Raw genomic sequence first — 26,096 nt, forward strand, 5'->3', positions numbered from 1 at the left:
TTCCTGGCAATATGCCACTATGGACTCTAAATACACTCTCAAATCTGCATCTAAACTCTGTCCATGGTTCTCCTTCTTTCTGAGTTGTCCTGGTAATTTCAGTATAATTTATCTTTGGTCCTAACACACCTTTTGCACGTGTAATCATAGCTTCCACTCTTGTTTTCAAGACTGGATCATCATGTGGCAATGGTACGCCATCCTGGTCTGCAGGATTCCAGTCTCCGCGTATCTGACTCCATTTTAGGGCCACATGCTTTCATCCACACCTGTTGGACTTCAGGTCCACTAAGGTGGTAAGAACTTCTAATGTTTTCTATATCCTGCATAAATCCCTCAATGTCGACATGTGGCGATGGTATCATGTCGACTGCTGCTTTGATATCATCAGCATTCCATGTTCGATATACGAGCATGGTTGATCGCTGTCCTGCTGTTCCTGCACGAGGATTTGGTACTTCTATCATAGGATAGGCACCTCCCTGGTCACTGTGTTCCACCATGGGAGGGGCTGTAGGCACTTTCGCTTGACTGCGTGTTTGTGGTTTTTCTGGTTTTTCTGGTTTTTCACTTTTTACCTTAGGTTTTACTGCTAAATCATACTGTGGTGGCGGTACATCGTCATCCTCTGGTAGAGGAGATAAGGGTGTTGTTGTCACCGACGATCCAGCCGGCGGTGGTTGCTGAGGCTGTTCTGGTTCTCTGTGCTGAATTATCACATCTTCTTCTGCCTTACCTACAACTTTCTTTTTCCTTGCTTTCTCTAATCGTCGCTTCTCTGCTCCCTTCTGTCTGTTCTCTGCTTCTTCCTCCCAAAATGCCACTAAATCTGCCCCTACTTTCTGCATCTTTTTCTCATCACCTTTATGTTGCTGTTCTAACTCCTTCTTTAGCTTCTGTATACTGATCAGGTTCAGTCGTCCGTCAAAGTCATGTTTATTTATCCAGGTCTCCAATTTCTTTGTTGCTTTTGGATTTTTTTTTGCTTCCATAAATTTCCAGTCGTCAGTTGATAAATTTTCCTTATTTTTAGACGTCTTACCCCCCATTTTTATTATCCCTTGTTATAATTTGGACTTCAGACGGGGGCACACCTAGGGTGTTCTAAATCTGAAGTTTTCACACTTTCTTTGGACGTGACAATTAATTTGCCGTCGTGTGGTTGATTCCTTTCACCTCCCCGTAGGAAGCGGAATCACTTGCCTCTGCTTCCACACGCACGGTTGTCACTAACGTCCAAAGTATTACACTTTCACACAGTTATTTACACTTACACAAAACACTATTTACACATAGAAACACTTTTAATAATCATACGCGTATTCCTAGCCCAGGGGAGCTCGCCCTCCCGTGAAATTTAACTAATGTCCTGCATTAGGGGACTCCGCCGTCCCTGCCAAATTTAACTGCTTTTTTACAGTGCACGTATTTCTACCCGGGATTTCCTTTACGTATTAAAACAGAGGAGTCCGTATCCTCCTTCCGGAATTTAACTACGTGCGTCCCTCGCAACCGTAGAGGAGTCCGACCTCCTTACAGAGTTTAACTGTGTTTCATTAACAGACGATTCTGTATCATCGCTTACGGAGTTTAACTGTTTTATGTGATCACTTTTATCCCCTACCGGTACGCGTATATAAACAGAGGAGTCCGCACCCTCCTTACAGAGTTTAACTGCTTTGCATTAACAGACGATTCTGTATCATCGCTTGCGGAATTTAACTGTTTATGTGATCTGATCACCACTCACTCAGTACTGTTTACAAAGAAATTTTACTCACTGACTCGACTTCCTGTCTGTCTTCTTCGGGAAAATCTCGTCAACCAGACGATGCCAACGGTGGTCGACAATTGCAGACACGATCAATCGATCGGACCTTGGCCAAGGATTTACGTCTGGACTTGGCGACCCCCGCTGGACACCTCCGGTATTGTTGAGATCCCGGACGTAGCCCCCAGTCAATGTTGGGTATTTTCTCCTCCAAACATTCTTAAAACCTTTGATAAGACAAACAGAGTCAAGAAACACCAGTGAGACAGAAAGTCAAATTAATCACGCGCGGAGTGCGGCCAGGCTGTACACCAAGGCTACACTAAAGTCTGGCCTGTGCTCCCGCTCTTTTTATTAGAGATGCCCTCATTACATCATAAAACTTGTCCTAAGGGGGGGGGGGGACAACGCGAGACAAGTTTCTTCCCGTAACATAAACACATACGTCTATAAGCGCAGCTGTAAGGACAAACAGTTTCTTTCTTTTACTCTTATCGTCGGAGGTCAGCACATCTCGTTCGTCTGTTGCAGTTATCAGCTGTTGTGCATCTGCCTGGAGTGTCCTGGTCTTCACACTAAGCATCACGTCACAACAGTCAAAAACAACCTTCAGTTCTATTACTCCCAGTTCATGACTGACCCCGTCATGCTTCACTCCCAGTCGTTAGCGGCTACAAAAACAAGTTGTATAATAATAATAAGTACATCCAGCTCCTTATTCCCAGTTCAGATTGACCCCAGCATGCTAAAACAAGGTTGAATAACACGTACATTCTCAGGGTTAGTGCAAACAGCACAACACCGTTCTCATGAGAAAGAAGACAAAAGGTACAAACGTTTAACAGTGATAACATATATATAAAATCTTTAACACAGAATAAATCAATATGTTGATCAATTATTATATCATTTACCAACAGGGACTTAGAAGAGAGAGACCTAATGTTTAATAGACCACATTTAACTGTTTTAGTCTGTGGTGCAGTTGAAGGTGCTATATTATTTTTTCTTTTTGAATTTTTATGCTTAAATAGATTTTTGCTGGTTATTGGTAGTCTGGGAGCAGACACCGTCTCTACGGGGATGGGGTAATGAGGGGATGGCAGGGGGAGAGAAGCTGCAGAGAGGTGTGTAAGACTACAACTCTGCTTCCTGGTCCCAACCCTGGATAGTCACGGTTTGGAGGATTTAAGAAAATTGGCCAGATTTCTAGAAATGAGAGCTGCTCCATCCAAAGTGGGATGGATGCCGTCTCTCCTAACAAGACCAGGTTTTCCCCAGAAGCTTTGCCAATTATCTATTATCTAGAGCAAAAACTGCAAAAACATTCCTTGCAAAAAGACACATAGGGTCAATGTCATGGCATAGGGTCAATGTCAATGAGCAGATCTGATTTGATGCAGGTGTTAATTTGGGAGATGAAAATTTACAGGGTGATTCCATAATTTTTTCCTCAGAATTGAGTGATTACATATTTTTTTCCTCTGCTTGGTCTAAAAAAGTAACCGTTACTGACTGCCACAATCTTTTTTTCTTGATTTCTTATAGTGTTTCTTAAAGCCAGAAAGTTGCCATTTGAAATGACTTTAGTTTTGTGTCATGTCTGTGATCTGCTTTTTTTCTACAAAATTAAACAACTGAATGAACATCCTCTGAGGCCGGTGATTCCATAATTTTTGCCAGTGGGTTGTATTCTTCAAAGGCTAAATCAGTCACCTGACAGTGCAGTTTTAAAATATATTTCAACTATTTTTTTCCCCTCATGGTCAAAATGTCTGACAAAGACAGACCCTTAATCCAAGAGTTCATTGGATATTATTTCTTTCTTTTAGGGTTTACTGCACAAAAAGTGTATGTGTATGGGTTAAACACATTTATGCCAAATAAAGTACTCTTTTCTCAAATAATAGTGCAAATGGTAGAGCATGTTGTTCTGAAACTGGGAAATTGGCCAAATTGGCCCTGAATGCTGCTGTATATCAAATTATCCTTGAAAAAAAATCACTAAACTTAATGTGTTCGTGTTTCATCCCCATTAAAGAACACTGTAGCTAATCTGTGTTCAATGTAGTTTAAATACAGTATTGTGGGTTTTGTACTTAAAATTGCAAAAATCTATTAAATAGAATACTGAGTTGAAAAAAGTGAAAATAGTTGCGTTAATTTTATCAGTGTTTTAATTTTGTTGCAGTCAAAATAATATATAATTTAGGTTCCAATAACCTGTTTTCAAGTAAATGAACTTTAAAAATTGATATAAATAATTACATAATTTTTTTGTAGTTCTGCTAAGTTATGAGTCAGCTACATTGTAATGGCATACAGAGGAAAATTACTTCTTTTTTTTTTAAGTGTCATTTTCCAAATACTTCTGAAGCAGACTGAATGTCAAACTGATTCATTCAAATTGTAATTAACTGCATCATTGGTACAAACACTTTAGTAGAGGTGACAGGAAGCAGCAGTTGTTCTAAGTAAAGTATTTTTGTTTGTTTTTTACTGGTTTGGGAGGTCCTGCAAGTTATATTCCAAAGTAAAATGGGTGTAACGGTACACACACTGTAACAATTATCAGGGTGATTCAACTTAAGTTGAATCAACTTAAGTTGATTCAACTTAATTTGAATCAAGTTATAAGTTGAATTGCTGCGTTAAAAAACATAAGTAAACTCAATTTCAAGAAAATCACTTACCTTCCTGAGTTGAATTAAACTTTTCTTAAAGTTGAGTTGGGCACCACGGTGGCTTAGTGGTTAGCACTGTTGCCTCACAGCAAGAAACTCAGGCGATCGATTCCCACCTGTGGCCTTTCTGTGTGGAGTTTGCATATTTTCCCTGCACCTAACCTGCATGTCTTTAAATGTAGGTTTCCTCCCACATTTAAAGACATGCAGGTAAGGTGAATTGGAAATGTTATAATTGCCCAGGTCTCCCTTGCAAATGAGATCTCGATCTCATTGGGACTAACCTAGTAAGATAAAGTTGTGTTTTTAAGGCAGCATTTGAACTTAAGTTTTTAAGTTGAATCACCCTGATAATTTTTACAGTGCAAAAATCATGGTTTGGTCATTTTTCAATACAGTGGAAACAAGACACACAAAATTATATATATTTATCCTGGGTTCCATAGGCAGCCGGTCTGCTCTGTGTCAGCCTGATCCTGTCAGATCTCAGAAGCTAAGCAGAGCAGGATCTGGTTAGTACTTGGATGGGAGACTTCTTTGGAACACCAGCGGATGTGTGTGTTTCTCCAGGTGAAACTGGAGTTGCGTCAGGAAGGGTATCCGCCGTAAAACTTGTGCCAATTATCAATGCGGATCTGGCTGTATCCGCTGTGGCAACCCCGAACAAATAACTGGGAGCAGCCAAATGGACAACAACAACAAAATCCTGGGTTCCATAGGCTGGTGTGTAACTAAATTGCCTTTACAAGTTGTTGTTTTTTTCCTGAATTCTTGTGAAATATACGAGGGCTGTCAATAAAGTAACGGTCCTTTTTATTTTTTTCAAAAACTATATGGATTTCATTCATATGTTTTTACGTCAGACATGCTTGAACCCTCGTGCGCATGCGTGAGTTTTTCCACGCCTGTCGGTGACGTCATTCGCCTGTGAGCACTCCTTGTGGGAGGAGTCGTCCAGCCCCTCGTCGGAATTCCTTTGTCTGAGAAGTTGCTGAGAGACTGGCGCTTTGTTTGATCAAAATTTTTTCTAAACCTGTGAGACACATCGAAGTGGACACGGTTCGAAAAATTAAGCTGGTTTTCAGTGAAAATTTTAACGGCTGATGAGAGATTTTGAGGTGATTCTGTCGCTTTAAGGACTTTTCACGGTGCGAGACGTCGCGCAGCGCTCTCAGGCGGCGTCATCAGCCTGTTCAAGCTTAAAACCTCCACATTTCAGGCTCTATTGATCCAGGACGTCGTGAGAGAACAGAGAAGTTTCAGAAGAAGTCGGTTTCAGCATTTTATCCGGATATTCCACTGTTAAAGGAGATTTTTTTAAACATCACACTCTGCCGAGTTATCTGCTTACCCTAAAGGTAAACTTACTCAGCCGTTCTGTGCCGTACGCACACGTTTTTGCATCTGAGCTTTTTGCAGTCGTTAACCTTTTGTACACTTGCAGCTTAAGCCGAGTTTGTGGAAGTTGGAGGAGTTGGCATCTCCACTCCTCACGTCAGACTTGATTAAGTGATACATAAGGCACTGCACGTACTCTGTGTTCCTGTGTTTGGAGGTGGAGATTTTTCCCTCAGAAAGGAACTGTATTGTAGCTGATTGTTTGCTGGGTGTTCACACACCCACCTTTACACCTGTGTCTGATCCTGCCAGCAGTACCGGATCTGACAGCTGGAAGCGGTGGCCACCTGGGGACTCAGGACTTGGCGGCTCCGGTGTATTGCAGGTCTCCGCTGGCGGTGGAACATCGTGGGTCCCGGCTCTTCTCTGGATAGGCGTCTCCTACCCTCGGGCCTGCCCACGCGTCACTGAGTTTTGAGATTGACAGACTAAACGCATATTTGGTTGTTTGTGCACATTTGCAGAATAAATTATTTATTCGGACTTTCTATTGGCCGTTCATTCACGCCCTCTGGCGTGGGTCCGTGTACTTCATTTTCCCAACATTATATGTGCTTTTTTAACTCTTCATAATGCATTTTTTGACAGATGCAACATATATGGCAGTGCAATTTATAGTCTGGAAAATATGCTCTTTGGGAAAGAAGAAGGACTTCTTGTATTTAGTACTTCTTGTATTTAGTACTTTTTGTATTTAGTACTGGCCACCATGCAGCTGAGTGACAATAAAGGAAAAGTGGAGTGTTTTTGAAAAATGCTGTGCATAAATTTATCTTCATTTAATATTAGGCTGAAGAAAAGGTAAGATTATGATTAGTGTTATTTTTATATCAAATTTAGCACAGCTAGGATGTGTAGAGTGTAAATGACAAAGAAAACCTGGTCAGTTGGAAATGTTTTCTGCTCTGAATACTGTGGATACTCAGTCTGTGGTTGGGAGAGATGATGGGGTTAGGGAGGGCTGAGAATGTCAGCTGGTTTTGATTTGAAGCAGTGAAAAAAAACACAAAAAAAACAAGTGCACCTTAACATCTTCCTGTGAGATGATCAGAGTGAATCAGACAAATCCCTGATGGAAATCTGGCTCTTATTTGAAAAATGCAATAATATGCTTGTGATTGTTTACTTTTTACAGGAGAGCTGTCTGGACAAAGAAGTAAGGATTCATTTTCATAATTTGTTACTCTTTTAAAATGCATTTGTGAGTAAAAACTATAAACTTTAACAAGTGTGTTTTTAATTAGAATTAAATATTTGCTATGTAGCTAACACAGTATAAAGATTTAATGTCCCTCTCGGGATTTGTTAGGTTTTCATCAAACCATGTAGACTTTTGCTCTTTCAGTACTGTTTCTAAAAAATGACCCGCTGTCTCACCAAGATAAAGTGATGTAACAGTTTGCATAGATTCTTTTAAGTTATTTCAACTTAACTCAGTTTATTTCAACTTAACTAGAGAAGTCTTGTTGAAAGTTAAAATAATTAAGTTGAAATAACTTTTAAAAAAATCTATGCAGAATTGTTACATCAATTTTTCTCATTGAGATGGCAGTTCTTTTTTTAGAGTCTGCTATAACAGGATGAGAGAATAAGCATACTGGCAAGAATTGGTAAATCTGAAAGCACTCCCGGAGAGAATATATCAAAATTCATGTTTTTTTTTTCTTTATATCTTTATGAATGTGAGGGCCCCTTCATGCATAGTGTGAAGTTTGGTTGAATACAGCGAAACAGCACAAAACAGTTCGAATTTGTTATGTGGGCCGCTGAAGAGGAGGTACTGCTGGCCCACCACCACCAGAGGGCGCCCTGCTTGGAGTGCGGGCTCCAAACACGAGAGGGCACCAGACCCAGAAGAAGTGACAGCTGTCACTCATCACACCAGCTGTCACTCATTCACACCACCTACATAAGCCGGACTGCAACTCCACCTCCCCGCCAAGAAATCAACTACCGAAGAGGTAATTTTCTCTGCTGACTCAAATCGTTGAGTAATAATCTGAACTTCTTTTGCAGCCGTTATCCTGTGGTGTCTGCCTTATCTGTGGGATTGGCGTTTGGTGTGATCAGCGACCGCTTCGCTTCACACTCCAATCAGATAAGTGGTAACAGGAGCTGCTAGTGTGTTCCTACTTGGAGGTGGAGGTTCTCCCTCCTAACTGTGTACAGACTGTGGAATTACTGAGTGTGCGAATTCACACTCTCCATCCTGTCTTTGTTTCTGCCAGCAGTACGAGGGTCGACAGCCGAAGACAGAGGCCACCTGGGGACTCGGGACTTGGCGGCTCCGGTGTTCTTCAGGCCGTTGGTGGTGGAAGCCGTGTGGGACGCGGCTCATCTCTCGTCGGGGGTCTTCTATCTTCGAGCCTGCCCACACGTCACTTGGTGTTGTCTATTTATATTTTGTGTGAATTTAGTTGTGTGTTGTCACAACATTAAATTGTTACTTATTGGCTTATTCATTGTCCGTTCCTTTGCGCCCCCTGTTGTGGGTCCGTGCTACGACACCTTCCCAACACGAATTACCGCACCACAAAACATTGCGCCGATGGGCAGGCGTGCACAATCCCGGTACAAGAGCTCATGCATGCGACGGTGTCTTTCGAGCAGGAACACGGTGCGAGGTGCACCACATCGTGTCGCTTATGTGGAATAAATAAAAAATAAAAATCAGCTGGTACCTGTGGGACCACATCGTGCTGCTTATGTGGAATAAATAAAAAATAAAACCAAGGACTTGAGCCCACGCCTTCCAAAAGCTCTGAAACTTTACTTTTATCTTGTAAACTTTGAGCAGAAACTTTACCACTGAGCTATGGAGCTGTCCTTTAATAGCTGTGGGAACCTGCCTCATATCAGGAAGGACATGGAAGTATTACAAAAAAAATAAATAAAAATAAAATCACACACCATATAAAAACACTGCATTTATCAAGTGGGCAATACAAATATGATCTGTCTGTTCTTCTGTAGATGACCCATGGTCACTGACATACAGTCATGAAATGACATGAATGAGAAGCAGTGTGCTCTGATCATGTCCACATCTACTGGTCCAGTGCGTCCAGTCGTCCCGTGCGCATGTCCTGCCCGACGTGTGTCTTGTGGACGGCGTGCGGCAGCACAGACACCGTGTCATATGGAACAGAGCTCACATGGGTCACGTGACAGTCAGATTGCCCGTTGCGTGTTCTGATGCGAAGGTCCGTTTCAACCTGGGGGTAGCCTGTCAATGGCTAAAACATATGTCACCATGATATATGTTTTTATTTATGTCCAGGTAAGGGCAGCAAGCAGACACACGTGCTTCACAGTGGGCAGTTGTTAGTTCATGTCTGTCCAAACACAGTACCTGTTGTCCAGATGGGATGTCCAGATCCACAGATCTCCACAGCCGCTTCTGTCAACTGCTCCACCCCCTGTCAGTTTAGCGCACATACCAAAGCCACACTCGTGAGGAACTTAGACAAATTTCACTGCCAGCACGACAGCGATTGTCTGCAGACTGTTGTCGTGTTAATGCTGTGAATGGCCACACATTTTCTAAGTGACATGCGAGTGATGTTAGATGTTCGTGTGTGTCACCTGGAATTTGGCTGACACCTGCCACGAGAGGGATTGACAGGTTCGCACAGCGCACACTTTGTCTTTCAGCCGCTGGTGTGTGCAAATAGTTGTAGCAACAGGTGTACGAGGCATTCGAGGCAGGGATAATTTTACACGTTTTGCACACGATTCCTGCTTCATGCGCACTTTGCACTATGCATGAAGGGGCCCTAAGAATAAAATGAACTTTATTTTCGCAAAGGAAATTACCACCCAATTCCAATGAAGTTGGGACGTTGTGTGAAATGTTCAAACTGATAGACTTTTTTGTTTTTGTGCAAATATTTGCTCATTTGGAAATGGATGCCTGCAACACATTTCAAAAAAGCTGAGACAAGGTCAACAAAAGACTAAAGTTGATGATTGCTCAAAGAACACCTGTTTGGAACACTCCACAGGTGAACAGGGTAATTGGAAACAGGTGAGTGTCATGATTGGGTATAAAAGGAGCATCCCAAAAGGCTCAGCCGTTCATAAGCAAAGATGGGGTGAGGATCACCACTTTGTGAACAACTGTGTGAAAACATAATCCAACAGTTAAGAACAATGTTTCTCAATGTTCAACTGCAAGGAATTTAGGGATTCCATCATCTACAGTCCATAATATAATCAGAAGATTCAGAGAATCTGGAGAACTTTCTACACATAAGCGGCAAGGCCGAAAACTAACATTGAATGCCTGTGACCTTCAATCCCTCAGCCGGCACTTTGTGTAAAGGATCTTACTTGGGCTCAGGAACACTTCAGAAAATCATTGTCAGTTAACACAGTTTGTTGCTACATCTATAAGTGCAAGTTAAAACTCCAGCATGCAAAGTGAAAGCCATACATCAACAACATCCAGAAACGTCGCCGCCTTCTCTGGGCCCGAGCTCATTTGAAATGGACAGATGCAAAGTAGAAAAGTGTGCTGTGGTCTGATGAGTCCACATTTCAAATTGTTCAATTGTTTTTTGAAATCATGGATGTCATGTCCTCCAGACAAAAGAGGAAAAAGACCACCCAGATTGTTACCAGCGCAAAGTTAAAAAACCAGCATCTGTGATGGTATGGGAGTGTGTTAGTGCCCATGGCATGGGCAAGTTACACATCTGTGATGGCACCATCAGTGCTGAAAGGTACATCCAGGTTTTGGAGCAACACATGCTGCCATCCAAGCAACGTCTTTTTCAGGGACGTCCCTGCTTATTTCAGCAAGACAATGCCAAGCCACATTCTGCATGTGTTATAACAGCGTGGCTTTGTAGTAAAAGAGTGCAGGTACTAGTCTGGCCTGCCTGCAGTCCAGACCTGTCGCCCATTGAAAATGTGTGGCGCATTATGTAGCACAAAATCCGACAAAGGAGACCCCGGACTGTTGAACAACTGAAGTCATACATCAAGCAAGAATGGGAAAGAATTCCACCTACAAATCTTCAACAATTAGTGTCCTCAATTCCCAAACACTTATTGAGTGTTGTTAGAAGGAAAGGTGATGTAACACAGTTGTAAACATACCACTGTCCCAGCTTTTTTGAAACATGTTGCAGGCATCCATTTCAAAATTAACAAATATTTGCACAAAAACAATAAAATTTATCAATTTGAACATTAAATATCTTGTGTTTGTGGTGTATTCAATTGAATATAGATTGAAGAGGATTTGCAAATCATTGTATTCTGTTTTATTTACATTTTACACAACATCCCAACTTCACTGGAATTGGGGTTGTATTTTGCCAGAGTACTGAACAGTCAACAGTCTATCTATCTATCTATCTATCTATCTATCTATCTATCTATCTATCTATCTATCTATCTATCTATCTATCTATCTATCTATCTATCTATCTATCTATCTATCTATCTATCTATCTATCTATCTATCTATCTATCTATCTATCTATCTATCTATCTATCTATCTATCTATCTATCTATCTATCTATCTATCTATCTATCTATCTATCTATCTATCTATCTATCTATCTATCTATCTATCTATCTATCTATCTATCTATCTATACACACACATACAATAGGTACAACAAATGTATGCAAAATGTCTGAAGACATTTTCACAAGATGTTCACCAATATTGCACATGATTGAGTAACTGAATTTTTTTTTTTTTTTTTTTTTTATGTATTCATCCTGCAGAAGGGGGAGGAATTATAGAGTCTGACTGCCACAGGTAGGACAGACCTACTGTGGCACTCTGTGGTGCACCTCAGTGGTCTCAGTCTTTGGCTGAAGGTGCTCTGACAGGACCTCAGTGTGGCATGCAGTGGGTGGGAGGTGTTGTCCCAGATGCTGTGCAGTTTCCTAAACATCCGCCTGTCTGACACCTCCACCAAAGATTCCACCTTAACCCCCAGGAGAAAGCCAGTTTTCCTGATGAGGTTGTTGATCACTATTTGCTTTAAATTACAGTGTTTCTCTGGTGTCCAACCCTAATAAATACAGGGCAAATGTATTTGCCCACAAAAAGCAGCAACAGACCATCAGCACTGTTATTCTCCAAAGTTTGAGGAATCGGCTGTAAAGCGATCAGCACAATGTCTGACAGCAGTGACGGTAAGTGTTGACGGTACTTTGTTTTTTTTCCAGTAGTAACAAAGTATATGGTTATTTCCATGCACTTCCACATTTTGCTGTGCTCTAAGACTTGCACATTCAATTTTAAGTGTGGGAGTCACCTGGCTGTGGGGCTGGAGAAGTGCTCGAGAACAGTGGATTCTCTGAACACGAACTCCTTGACATTATGTACAGTGCATGCAAAACAACCAGTACAGGTACGGGCTATATTTCGATTAGCAAAATTGATTCAAATATAATATGAACTGTTCATCACTTGCTCCTAATACATCATTGTCTTCAGGAGATGTGTTAGCCTCCACGATCATCCAATACCTTCAGAATATGACAGCCGAGAGTCAAGAGCAGGACAAGCTGATTGCTTTAGGCAGATTGCTCGACCCTGATTGTCAGGACCCTCATGTGAGCAGAGAGGCCTTCCATTCCACCATGAGAAAGTGGATCGCACAGTGCAGCCAGAACAGGTAAACCTAACTGTAGTGAGCATAAATGGCAGCTGCTAATAAGATTTGTATTCAGTCCTTTGGATTTTGATTCACTGAAGGCAGCATGTGGCGTGTCAGATTATTCTCAAAGTCATATAAGATTATAAAATGCAATCCACCAAATTAAAGAGCCGTTTAAATAAATTCAGTTTTATTCCTAGGCTTTGAAAAATGTAGGAGCAGGTGTGTTGTCAGTGAGACAGACAGACAGCCTGTTGTTGCACAAAATGGAAGCCTTTATTTTATAATTTTTTCCACAGCAATTTCAATCAAAAACCACACAACCCTGCAGAAAGGATTTTGCATGAATGTAGCCAAAGCAGTCACTTCTTCCTTCTCTCTCAGTCTCTTTCAACATATGAATGGTTCTAAAGTTATGCATCCCAAGTGAAATTAAACTGTCAGGGTTTTTTTTTTTTTTTTTCCTTTTCATTTTTAAAGTCTGGGTCTGGTGGCCACCGTGGCGTCTGCTGCTTATTTTGCCAAAGTTATAAACTTTATAACAATAGAAACAACACAAAAAGCACAAATGTAAGAGGAACTGCAGAAAAGAACAACTCCACACTCTAAAAAAATGAACTGCTGTCTCAACCAAAAAAATTGATGTAACAATTTACTTTTTTTTAAAGTTATTTCAGCTGAGTGATTTCAACTTTCAACTGAGTTAATGCCACAAGACATCTCTAGTTACGTTGAAATAACTTTTTTTTTCTTTTTTTTATCTATGCAAATTGTTACATCACATTTTGTCATTGGGACGTTGGTTCATTTCTTAGAGTGCAGATGTCACCTGCATGGACAGATCTTTGAAAAGCGTTTCCTTCTCCTGAAGTTTAGCATCATGTTGTGAGACAGCATCACCCAGTGCCTTACGCTGGACAAACTCAAGGATTCAGAGACAGAGAGGAGGATGGAGAAGAGATGAAGTGAAGAAAGGTGGGAGGAACAGACAAAATTTGAACATCCTCATCAGCAGCACAGTCCTACACTTTACAGCCTAAAGTTTGACTACACAAGCATATGTTTTATTTTTCCAAATTTCCCCCAAAAAATTTCTTTAATGCTTGATGGCCACAACATAGTTTTTACATGGTCAGTTTGTCAGAAAAAAAGAAAAAAGCCTCAGTGTCTAAGAATTGTGTAGGTCTGAAAACTGTATTTCATAATGTATTTAATAGCATTTGGTTTTGTAATGGTCATGGGAGCTAATAACTGATTGTGTTTTTTCAGTGCTGATGGGGATCGCATTCATGCATCTTGGCCAGACTCTTCCAAAGTACCTGGTAAGCCATGAAAATACTGTGGTGAAGTTATAGAGTCAGAAGTTACTTTACAGACATTTATTTAGTTTCAGGGTTGGATTCCTCATGTTCTCAAAGCAACACTGCTTCCTCGGAAGGCCACCAGTGTGCCTGGTTAGTTCCTTTATTGCTTTAGCCGGTACCTGGTGTGACCAGCCTATTGTCAGATTTTCCCAGTAATTGATTTGTTTGGCTTCAGTGAAGGAAAGGACCTGCTGAGTACAGTGAGTGAACTGAAGCAGGCTCAGCACAAGCTGACTGAGCAGAACAGCAGCCTACTGAGGACAGTGAACCACTGTGAAGATGTAAATCTACAACTCACTTTGGAGATCACGGATCTGAGAACTAAGCTGGCTAGGTGATGTAAAAAGCTTTTGGTGTTAAGATTTTTCACCTTCCTCTTTATTTGCTTGTAATTTATTGCATATATTATTCAGTTTCACATATTTTCACTAACAGCAGCCTTTTCACATCACATTGTATATTGCTGTATTTACGTTAAGCATCATTTCAGACAATAGTTGACTGTGAAACTACACCAAAAACAACAAATGTCTGTCACACATTTTCAGATTAGGTCAGGTCTGGGAGCATGCAGTGGTACCAGCACTGTGTCCACTATGCTACAGAACCAACTTTGGTCCTAGATGGCAACCACCCATGCAAACAACTAGTCTATTCCCACCTCTCAAACTAACTGCCACAAACTGATGAAAAGTGGGCTTGACCTTCTCTGGTTGCTGGGGTCCTCCACACTGAGGTACCAACATCCTGGATCATGCCCAGAGAAAGATGCTACATGGCCAAAATGTCATAGCTGATGCTTCCTCACCATGCACATGATACTCTTCATCTGAGTCTTCCCAAGTAGCCACTTGTTTGACACAGTCATTTGAGCTGTACCCAAGAATCTTCTGAAGACAGTGTACAGAAGACATCCAGCCATCACCTTAGGTCGCTGGTTGGTGTCCAAGTCACACAACCATACAGTAAGACAGAAAGGACCAGGACCCTAAAGATTTGGACTTTCATTGTCCTGCAAAGACATTGGCATTGTCATGATCTGACCTAGGCCTGGGTTTTCATCTTGGTTCTGTCTGTTTTTATGTCCCCTGTCTTTGATTTTCAGTTTAGGATTTCTTTAGCCCCTGGTTTTATTTTGCATTTTACCATTATAGTCATTGCTTGTAATTTCTGTTTGTTATGCTTTTGCTACATGTTAGTTCTGTTTTAGTTTCAGACCCAGCCTTTAATTCTCTTGTTGATCACTTTTCAGTTCTCACCTTTGGTGGTCCTGATTTTGTTTCTTTGCTTCTTCCAGGTGTAGACTTTTCTTGCCGTTTGCTTGGGACTCACCTTCCACTTTCTTTCTGTCTGCTTAGTGTTTACTTTTCTGCACTCTCTTGCACCTGTTCGCTTCATCTTTGTCTCTTTCTTCCACACCTCTATTTCTGTCTGCTTAGTGTTTGTTTTATTGCACTCTCTTGCTCCTGCTTGTCTCAGCTTTGTCTCCTTCCTGAACATTCTCACCCACCTGTTTTCACTTTCCTTAATCACACCCTGTTATTTAAGCCTTGCATTTTTCTCTGTTCTCTGCCAGTTTGTTTGACTTTGTCTACGTTCCAGCCTAGTATTGCTTTGTTAGTCCTTGACCATCTGCTCTTCTGTGTGTGACCTTGCTCTGTGTTTGACCCTGTTTTTTGCCTCTGCCTCTTGATTTTGGACTCACTATGTTTTTGAAACTTGCTTGTTTTTTGGACTCAGATTTTGCCTCAGCTTTGACAACCTTGCTTCTTCTTGCCTCTGAACCCAACTTGTTTTTGACATTTGCCTTTGCCTCACATCTGCCGATTACCTTAGCCATGCTGACTGATCACCTGTTTACCGAGCCTGTGCCTGTTTTTCTATATAAAGCCTTTAATACTCAACTTCCTGAGTTTGAGTCTGCATATTGTGTCCAGCCTATTATTCGTTCCACGCCATGAATCCTGACAGAACGAACTGGCCATACATGGACACTGCAGACTCAAATCCAGCTGCCCAGAACCGAGACCTTACCACCATCAAATGCATTTTTTCTGAGATCAACTTTTTTTGTTAATTGTTTCCATTCCTGCTACACTTGTAAGAAGAAATTAGGTTTTTGGACAAAGCCTGGAATCTTGTAGAAGCAAACCACTGGCTGTGTGACTTATTCCCTGAGTTAAATGACCTGGACAATCTCTTTGCTGCTGGGAGCATTCCAGGCTGGATTCGGCAGCCCGAGCAACACCTGCCACCTAGCTCTGACAGTGAGTCTGATTGGACTGACATAGATGATGATGATGATGATGAAGACAACTCTACATCTGAGATGGAGAAGCAGGTGCTCCAGGACACTGCCACCGTTCTGTTTAAGATTCAGGACTTGTTTTTTGAATTATTAGATAATCCTGGACGGCAGCACAGACAGCAAATTTTTTCTGCCCTCGATCAGATCCTCCAAGCCGAGCCTAATTTGGTCACTGCCTTTCCTGAACTCATTAATGTTAAAGCTCTGTTCAAGCAAGGAAAATCCCACCATGCATTGAAGACCCCATGGATTATTTATTTGAATCAGATATTTATGAGTCCTGCCTTGACACGCCATGTGTGATTACTTTGTTTGATGCAGCCATCTCACCTCGCTGTTCTTTCACCATGGAAACTCACCAGCCCAAGACATGCCCACCATCGTCATTGGGCTTCCCACAGAAGTTCTCATCTTCAGCGATCTCGCCAAGCCTGCCACCTATTCCAGCTCCACGATTATCAGCACAGAGGCCTGTGGCATCACATCAACCTCCTGGACTGGCTTTGCAGCCGAAGGCCATTCCTACTCCACCCACTCTTCGTCTGCCTCCTGTTCCGGCACCACGAAAGTCACGTGCACTTATGGACATGGGAGCATTCATGTTGCCTGACCTCTCATTAGAACTGATCTTGTCTCCTGAATTACCGTTAGAGCCATCAGAAAGAATGTCCTCATCCCACTTCTCAGTGAAGCACTCGCTCCAGGAGGCATCCTTGGCGGATACGCCTCCAGCCTCCTCCTCAACAGTGCTGAAAGAATCATCCCCGGCATGCACGGCCCTGATTCTGTCTGCAACATTTCTGTCTCCAGAACCACCGACCGAACCGGGAGTGACAATCATGACATCACAGCCCACAGCGGTGCGCGAGTTGATGGGACTCTCAGGATCACCTCAACAGCTGACTGTTGCACGGCCTCCTCCGCCACTGAGCGCACACCGCCACGTCCACCTGCAGTGCCGACAGCTTCTCTCCCCATGCTGCTGCCTCTGGACCCAGTGACTCCTCCCTCATTTCCAGAATCAACAGCAATGTCATCAGAGAAGCATGCTCCATCCAAGCTTTCAGCTCCACGCACCCAGAGTTCATCCAGGGCATGCACAACTCCAAGACTCCTAGTCAGAACCATGCCTTCTGCACCTCCTGGACACACCCGATGTTCGGCGCCATTCATGACAGACCTCTGATTCCACAGCCTACTGGACAGTTAAGTAGTTTTTGTTCTGCTTTTTGTTAGTGCCTTTCAGTTATCTTTTTCCCCCTCACACCTGTTGAAACTGTTTGATATGCAGTTTGGTACTTCCTGTCTAAGTCTGGTCATGCCTCCATTTAAACTTTGCACCACAATATTTTTTTACCATCACCTGCATTCTGTGTTTCCAATTTACTTTTTTTCTGGCCCCCTAAGAGGTGGTATAATTGGTTAAAAGGATTTTGCACTTCACCTCATCAGTTGATTAATTTACCTCCCAAGTCCTGTATTAAATTGTTTATTTTTGATCAACCTCAGAATTTGCATTATTGGTTTGTTGAGTTTTTGTGTCTTTCTGTTAAGCGTTTTTCCCCCTCGTAGCTCTTTTTCAAGGTTGTTAATTGTCTACAGCTCCTGGCGTCTCTTTTTTTTTTTTTTTTTTTTGTTAAGTGATTTGTTTTCTGTTGTCATCACTCAATTTGTGCTTCCCACAGTTCTTTTTGGACCCTGGATTTTTTTTTTATTCCGTTTGCATCCTCTTAGTAAATTGCTATGCAACCCATTTAGTTCATTTGGTAGTCTTTTTGTTTGCCATGGTACTCAGTGTTTCGTTTTGTTGGATTTTTTTTTAATTTTTTTTCTGTTCTTCTGTGAAACACGTTAGCTCCCCAGGCCATTTCTCTAGCGACTTAGCTCGCCGTCCTTCTGTGGATTATAATACTTTTGGTTGCCTCCGGTACAAATTATGTTATTGGTTTTTTGCATTTTATGTTCTGTTATTATGAGGTCTAAGTGTCGCTGGGTTTTGTTAAGTGATACGAGGTCTGTCAATAAAGTATAGGTCTTTTTTATTTTTTTCAAAAACTATATGGATTTCATTCATATGTTTTTACGTCAGACATGCTTGAACCCTCGTGTGCATGCGTGAGTTTTTCCACGCCTGTCGGTGACATCATTCGCCTGTGAGCACTCCTTGTGGGAGGAGTCGTCCAGCCCCTCATCGGAATTCCTTTGTCTGAGAAGTTGCTGAGACTGGCGCTTTGTTTGATCAAAATTTTTTCTAAACATGTGAGGCACATCGAAGTGGACACGGTTCGAAAAATTAAGCTGGTTTTCGGTGAAAATTTTAACGGCTGATGAGAGATTTTGAGGTGATACTATCGCTTTAAGGATTTCCCACAGAGCGGGACGTCGCGCAGCGGTCCCAGGCGCTGTCGTCAGCCTGTTTCAAGCTGAAAACCTCCACATTTCAGGCTCTATTGATCCAGGACGTCGTGAGAACAGAGAAGTTTCAGAAGAAGTCGGTTTCAGCATTTTATCCGGATATTCTGTTGGAAGCCTTAAGGACAAGTTGGAACATGTCCAGCTGTTAAACAATTTCTCATATACTCACTCCACTGAAAGCCATCAAAAGCCGCCTGGATTTTACAAATGGTTATCAACACGGAGGTGTTTTTCCTGTGCCACCGCACCGGCTGCGTCCCGACGCGCGGACCCATCCGCACGTCTTTCATTAAAAAAAATCTCCTTTAACAGTGGAATATCCGGATAAAATGCTGAAACCGGCTTCTTCTGAAACTTCTGTTCTCTCACGACGTCCTGGATCAATAGAGCCTGAAATGTAGAGGTTTTCAGCTTGAAACAGGCTGACGACAGCGCCTGGGTCCACTGCGCGACGTCTCGCTCCGTGGGAAGTCCTTAAAGCGACAGTATCACCTCAATCTCTCAGCCGTTAAAATTTTCACGGAAAACCAGCTTAATTTTTCGAACAGTGTCCACTTCGATGTGCCTCACAGGTTTAGAAAAAATTTTGATCAAACAAAGCGCCAGTCTCTCAGCAACTTCTCAGACAAAGGAATTCCGACGAGGGGCTGGATGACTCCTCCCACAAGGAGTGCTCACAGGCGAATGACATCACCGACAGGCATGAAAAAAACTCACGCATGCGCACGAGGGATCAAGCATGTCTGATGTAAAAACATATGAATGAAATCCATATAGTTTTTGAAAAAAATAAAAAGGACCTATACTTTGACAGCCCTCATGTATATATATATTTTTTCTTTTCAGCTATTTCCCCACTGTTAGTTCCATTCTCAAATGAGTCCCCTCCTTTCTCTGTGCCTCGGTTCAGGTTTTTTGTCCTTTTCTCCCTGCCACCTCAGACGGTCTGACCTTAGACCCCCTGTTACGATTCCCAGAGGTCATCTTGGCCAGGCCCCTGACTTGCCCAAACATCTTGCTGAATTTTACAGTCAACCTCTGGACGTTCCCATGCATGGTGAAAGACCACCTGGCCGTCCTCCTGACTCAACCTCAGACCCTCCTGACTGCTCGGTTGTCTTCTGGCCCCAGCAACAGACCCCTGTGGGTCTCACAGGGGACCACATGATTGCTGCTAGGCTCTGTCATCCTCCTTTTCAACCTTCTGGTTCACCTATGAGGCATTATGCGGTTAAGGATCAACCCTCTGTACCTCTGACCAGTTTTGTTCGGTCATGTGACTGTTGTCTGACCTCAGCTCATGAGTGGGGACCCTAGTGTCTCACCCAGTCTCTGTACTGACTCTGCCTTGGACCCTGATGGGACGCTCATGTATTGCTCTGACGCCACCATGGATCCTGATGGATTGCACGGTCGCCCTTTTTGTAATATTTGTTCCCCTGACCAGCCATGTTGCTGCCCGGTCTTTGCCCTTGTTGGGTTGGGGGGGATCCTGTAACCTCCCTCTGGTTATCCTGTTTGTCTTGGCCCTCCTCCGGTTCCCATCCTCCCTCCCGTGTTTGTCCATCCTATGGGGTGCTTCCTGTTCGCTGTCAGTGCCGGCTGTTTTGGGGGAGGTTACTGTCATGATCTGCCCTAGGCCTGGGTTTTCATCTTGGTTCTGTCTGTTTTCATGTCCCCTGTCTTTGATTTTTCAGTTTAGGATTTCTTTAGTCACTGGTTTTATTTTGCATTTTACCAGTATAGTCATTGCTTGTAATTTCTGTTTGTTATGCTTTTGCCATGTTAGTTCTGTTTAGTTTCAGCCCCAGCCTTTAATTCTCTTGTTGGTCACTTTTCAGTTCTCACCTTTGTTTTCCTGATTTTGTTTCTTTGCTTCTTCCAGGTGTAGATTTTTCTTGCAGTTTGCTTGGGACTCATCTTCCACTTTCTTTCTGTCTGCTTAGTGTTTACTTTTCTGCACTCTTGCACCTGTTCGCTTCATCTTTGTCTCTTTCTTCCACGCCTCTATTTCTGTCTGCTTAGTGTTTGTTTTATTGCACTCTCTTGCTCCTGCTTGTGTCAGCTTTGTCTCCTTCCTGAACTTTCTCACCCACCTGTTTTCACTTTCCTTAATCACACCCTGTTATTTAAGCCTTGCATTTTTCTCTGTTCTCTGCCAGTTCGTTTGACTTTGTCTACGTTCCAGCCTAGTATTGCTTTGTTAGTTCTTGACCATCTGCTCTTCTGTGTGTGACCTTGCTCTGTGTTTGACCCTGTTTTTTGCCTCTGCCTCTTGATTTTGGACTCACTATGTTTTTGAAACTTGCTTGTTTTTTGGACTTAGATTTTGCCTCAGCTCTGACAACCTTGTTTCTTCTTGCCTCTGAACCCAGCTTGTTTTTGACATTTGTTTTATTGTATTCTCTTGCTCCTGCTTCTCTCTGCTTTGTCTCCTTCCTGAACTTTCTCTCACACCTGTTTTCACTTTCCTTAATCACACCATGTTATTAAAGACTTGCATTTTTCTCTGTTCTCTGCCAGTTCATTTGATTGTCCAAAATCAAATCAACTTTATTTATAAAGCACTTTAAAAACAGCTACAGCTGAAACAAAGTGCTGGTGCTCCCTTACGTGCACCAGTTAGCAAATGGGCGGCAGTATTCTGAACTAGCTGGAGACGTGCAAGGGAGGACTGGCTAATTCTGTAATAAAGTGCATTACAGTAATCCAGCCGAGAGGTAATAAAAGCATGGATTGCTGTTTCAAAGTGCTGCTGTGCAAGAAATGGCTTAGCAAGCTGCCTTAAGTGGAGGAAACTCCATCTGACTACTGCACTGATTTGGTGGTCCAATTTAAAATCATTGTCCATCTTAAAACCCAAGTTTGACAGATTTCGAAAAGGCTGACAAAGGCCCCAGATCGACAGGTGAGGAAGAACAGGAGCTGTTAGGCCCAAAAACAATCACCTTCGTTTTCATTAAAATTAAGAAAATTCAGTGCCATCCAGGCTTTAACATCCTCAAGACAGCACAAAAGGGGCTGAAGAGAAGAGGCATCATTTTTCTTTAGGGGGACATATAGCTGGCTGTCATCAGCATAACAATGGAAGCTGATGCCATGCTTTCTGAAAATGGACCCCAGGGGAAGCAAATACAGGGAGAAAAGTAGGGGTCCAATAATTGAACCCTGTGGAACCCCGTATAAGTGGAGCGGAGGAGGACTCACAAACCCCAAGGCCAATGCATATAGTCCTACCAGTTAAGTAGGACCTGAACCAGTCCAGGGCACTACCACCAATGCCCCCAAGTTGCTGCAAATGATTTATCAGTGTGTTGTGGTCAATTGTATCAAAAGCAGCAGTCAGGTCAAGCAGGACAAGAATGACATGGTTGCCGCTATCATTTGCCATTAAAATGTCATTAAAAACCTTTAAAAGGGCAGTTTCTGTGCTATGCAACATTTTAAAACCAGACTGAAAAACCTCTGAAATGTTATGTTCATCAAGGTAAGTTAAAAGTTGTGCATAGACAATTTTCTCCAGGATTTGGCAACTTGGCGATAGGCCTAAAGTTTGATAGTTCAATGTTGTCAAGGCTAGGCTTCTTCAGCAAAGGTTGAACCACTGCATGTTTAAAACTAATAGGGACAACACTGGAGGATAGGCTGCTGTTTATAATGGTCAGAATAGACTGCCCTAAGGTAGGAAAAAGTTCTTTTAAAAAGCGGGGGGGGGGGGGCACATCAGGAGGGGAACCCGATGGTTTCAAATGAGCCACCACATCCTCTAACTGTGACAGAGTCACAGGTTCAAATCTATTAAAAACTGCTGGGCAGGGAGCAGAGACAGTGGAGTCAAAGGTGGGTGGAGAAATGAGAGCTCTTGCAGAAGCAACCTTGTCAATGAAAAAATGTACAAAACTGTTACGTAAGCCAGTGGATGTTTCCAGACATACAGACTGTGATACATTCAGGACAGAGTCAGTTGTTCTGAACAATACACAAGGGTTCTTGTAGTTTTCCGTTATAATGTGTGACAAATACTCTTTGACAGTGCTTTGATAGTAGCCCCAACAGTTATTTAAAATTAGAAATGAAACCTGCAGCTTGTCCTTCTTCCACCTGCTTTTGGCTCTGCGACATCCCCATCTGGCAGCACGGGTTCTCTCATTAAGCCAGGGTTTAGATCTAGACTTAGACCGCTTGGGTTTTAGAGGAGCCACAGAGTCCATTATAGAAAGGCAGGTGGAGTTAAACCGACAGCACAGCTCCTCTGTATCAGCCACGGGTGAAACGGGGAGCACATAGGCAGCAGAGAAGGCAGCAGAAAAACGTTCGGCAGTTAGGGGGTTAAAAGCCTGACGGAAGTCTGACAGATGCACAGCATTTCTCAGGTACACAAGAGAGTTCAACACTAAAAAAGACTGGTGCATGATCAGAAAAAACAAAGTCACCGATTTCTAAGTTTGACACAAGCAGACCATGGGAAAAAAACAAGTCTAATGTATGTCCATGTTGGTGTCCTGCAAGGAAGTTTGAAAACTCATTTAAAAACTCCTTGTTGTATTTTGGAGGCCGGTAGACGACGGCGCAGAGCACCGGGTCTTTGCACCCAACCTCAAAAACAGTCAGTTCAAAACTGGAGAAGGAAGCACGACACTGTTTGCAGGTAAAAGAACTTTTAAAAACAGTCAACGTTCCTCCACCCTGGCCCAGTGTCTGTGGAGAGTTAAAAAAGGAGCAATCGGCCAGTAAAAGTTCCACAACAGGGCTGCACTCACCAGCTTTCATCCACGTCTCCGTAACGCAAAGGAAATCCAGATCACAGGTATCAAATAAGTCCCTGAGGATGAAAGTTTTGTTTGCCATTGATCTGGTGTTTACGAGGCAAATTCTGGTAGGAGCTGGAGCTTGTGGCCCAGCGGATTGCTGAACACGGAGTGGCGTCCTCAGGTTAGGGAGATTTCTCCCACGCCGGCGGAGCCGCGGGCACACTGAATTGCATAACATGAGACTGAAATCATCCACATCGGTGACAGCTACCAGACAGCTGTCAATAGGGTCGAGGAAACGCCAGGGCACCGTGAGCGAACACGACAAACCCTGTGCAGGATGTAATCCACGAGATGAGTGTGCCAGGAAAAATCCTTAGCTTTACCATCCGGCCGCTGTGTTTACCACGGCGCCAATGACGCCTCCGCCGGGAAGACAGAGCTTGGGCCTGGAGCAGGTGAGATGGTATTTCCGATAGGACCGGGGTTAGAGGTTTAGATCCATAATGGTTAAAACACTTAAAACTCCAACATTTGTTTGGAGATCCAAGAGGGACTGGCGATCATATACCAGCAGAGACTTGATTTGTGAAGTGTTAAAACTGAGAAACACCAAAAACACACAAAAAAGCGAGAGAAACAGACGGCATGCCGTGCACACTAGCGCCATCTTTTTCATCTTTAAAGTGTCTCATATAGATGCACTTCTGATGGCCGAGTCCAGGAAGTCACTGAAAGCCTGGATCACAGTCTTGCTCGAGGACAAGTTTCAATTTTTCACAAGTGGAAAATACACATTCACTAATATGGTCTTTATAAAAACATTTGTCAGTCAGACTAAAACCCTCTGTAAGGGTTTGTAGGTCTAATTAACTTATGAAGATACACAGTCTCCACAATGACACTTACCTAATTCTGCTCCCAGTAGGTCCTTGTGACTAGGGATATACCGATTATCTGCAGGGCTGATTACTGGACAATCATCGGCCCAGCTGATAATCGGTGAGCGAATCAGCCAATAATCGCCCCAGTCTATCCATACTTGTGACATCATTGGGTGGGCTGCTACTAAAATAATGATAGGACTAACAAGCTTCCAGCTTTGTGATGTCACAAGGGCAGTTCTTGAAATACCTCTATATTACAGTAAGGAAAGAGATCAACGGAAAACCACGCTCACTGTGTTGAAGAAAGAGACTCAGGGTCTGCCTCAAAATTAAATCTCTGACCCTAGGAAAATATTTCCAGAATATTTGGTGCACAGGTGAAACATCCAGTTTATAACAAAAAAATCCGCTCTACAATTCAGTGAGTCAAATAAAAAATATGTTACTGACTCTGTTTACTACTTTGGTTTTGTGTAGATGTGGTTCCTCTGTTGAACTAACAGTGATTATTATTGTATTAGTGCACAACGGGCAACAGCGAGAACCAGATCCTTAACAGAAGAACTGGAGGAGGCTCGACGGGTGTGTAAGGAGGCCCAGGAGAGAGCTAGTCGCAGCCAAACAAGCTGCACCAAACTGGTACACACAGACAGTAACACAACATGTGATGGAGCTATGAACTGAAGAAAAAGAAGAAATAAAAAAAATTGGTGTATTTCTTTGGCAAGTGTTTACATCTAAATTTTTTGCTTTCAGAGCAGTGAGGTTGAGCGCTTGAAGGGTCACATCAGGAGGCTAGAAGACAAAGTAATGAAGGTCGTAACTTTCCAAGTCCAAATGTTAATGGTTGCTTTCATAAAATGAACCTGATGTTCTTTTCTTGCCACAAAGAATGAAAAACTCACCTTTGAAAGAACATGTGCTGAAGATGGCATCAATAAACTGAGAAAGGCTAACATGGAACTCAGGGTAGGAACAGATTACAAAAAACTTTCTGCAGGGTTGTGGCTTACATGTCTCTGTGTTTCAAGTCTGTACTGCGATTTAAACATGGTAACGTTCCACAGGCTGAACTTGAGGAAACCCTCGTTATGTTGACTCAGAGGGACAAAGAATCCACAAGGTTGCTCCATCGTGGCATCTTCATAAATAAAGCTGTTCACATTTTTATTGTGTTTCATCAAATATATTACTTCAAAAATAACTTTCATTTATCCTTTTATAGAAAGACATTCTTTTGGATAAGATGAAAAGCTCCCATATGGAAAGTCACAACATCATTGAGGTATGTTTGGCACAACATCTTAAGACATATTTCATTGGTTGTCACTGGAAAATTAGGCTCTACTAAGATTCCAGTTCATGTAATGGAGACAGAAAATAACTGACTTCTTGGTGGAAGTTGGGGCAGTATGGTGATGAGCCACTTCGCCCTCATTGCAAACAGGCAAAGAATGAAGTTAACCCCTGCCTGAAAAGGTTTTCTCCAACCAATGTTCGTTATCTAACATGTAGTAACAATATATGAGCAAAGTATCACTGGGACAAGTGGAAAATATTGAAAACATTTCAATTTGCATCTGTTATCCTTGTTTGTGGCATAGTTTTTCATTATATTCTCTTTGAAAACAGTGGAACATCCGCTTTACTGTCTGCCACATTCCACTAACATGAATGCAATGTCAGAAGTACTTTTTTGAATCATCTGAGTTTTATTCAAGTTAAGCAGAATTGCTTGAATCAGCTGTCAATCTGTAACAATGACACTGAGCATGGTGGAAGTGGTGTCAGAAGATAAGTTGTCCAAAAGGAATGTCATGTGCCATTAATGGTTAGCATTTTATTTACATTTTGTCACAGTGTAACGACCAGCAGAACAGGTAGATCAGTG

At 42.4% G+C, this 26,096-nt stretch overlaps 1 protein-coding gene and 1 long non-coding RNA gene across 3 annotated transcripts; both read left to right on the forward strand.

Moving 5' to 3' along the window:
• The first annotated feature begins 6,900 nt into the window (after window positions 1-6,900).
• Window positions 6,901-12,528, forward strand: LOC117502687 (lymphoid-restricted membrane protein-like). Its single transcript, XM_034161770.1, has 4 exons — window positions 6,901-7,009; window positions 11,870-12,013; window positions 12,124-12,231; window positions 12,318-12,528. The coding sequence occupies exons 2-4, from the start codon at window positions 11,995-11,997 to the stop codon at window positions 12,500-12,502; spliced, it is 312 nt and encodes a 103-aa protein (XP_034017661.1). The 5' UTR covers window positions 6,901-7,009; window positions 11,870-11,994; the 3' UTR covers window positions 12,503-12,528.
• A 1,138-nt stretch (window positions 12,529-13,666) lies between these two features.
• LOC117502692 lies at window positions 13,667-25,327 on the forward strand. Of its 2 annotated transcripts, XR_004558388.1 has the most exons (7): window positions 13,667-13,802; window positions 13,868-13,934; window positions 14,020-14,178; window positions 24,727-24,844; window positions 24,962-25,012; window positions 25,097-25,174; window positions 25,273-25,327. It is a non-coding gene; the product is annotated as an uncharacterized LOC117502692 (long non-coding RNA). The 2 variants fall into 2 exon arrangements; XR_004558387.1 differs by having other exon boundaries at window positions 13,706-13,934.
• Window positions 25,328-26,096: the final 769 nt, after the last annotated feature.

The sequence above is a fragment of the Thalassophryne amazonica genome, chromosome 2 (assembly GCF_902500255.1).
Source record: "Thalassophryne amazonica chromosome 2, fThaAma1.1, whole genome shotgun sequence".
Taxonomy (NCBI): Eukaryota; Metazoa; Chordata; class Actinopteri; order Batrachoidiformes; family Batrachoididae; genus Thalassophryne; species Thalassophryne amazonica.

Bases quoted from the DNA above. Each gene is read 5' to 3' on its own strand.
- LOC117502687 (XM_034161770.1), top strand. The intron at 12,232-12,317 runs GTACGGGCTATA...CATTGTCTTCAG, and splicing joins ATGCAAAACAACCAGTACAG to GAGATGTGTTAGCCTCCACG.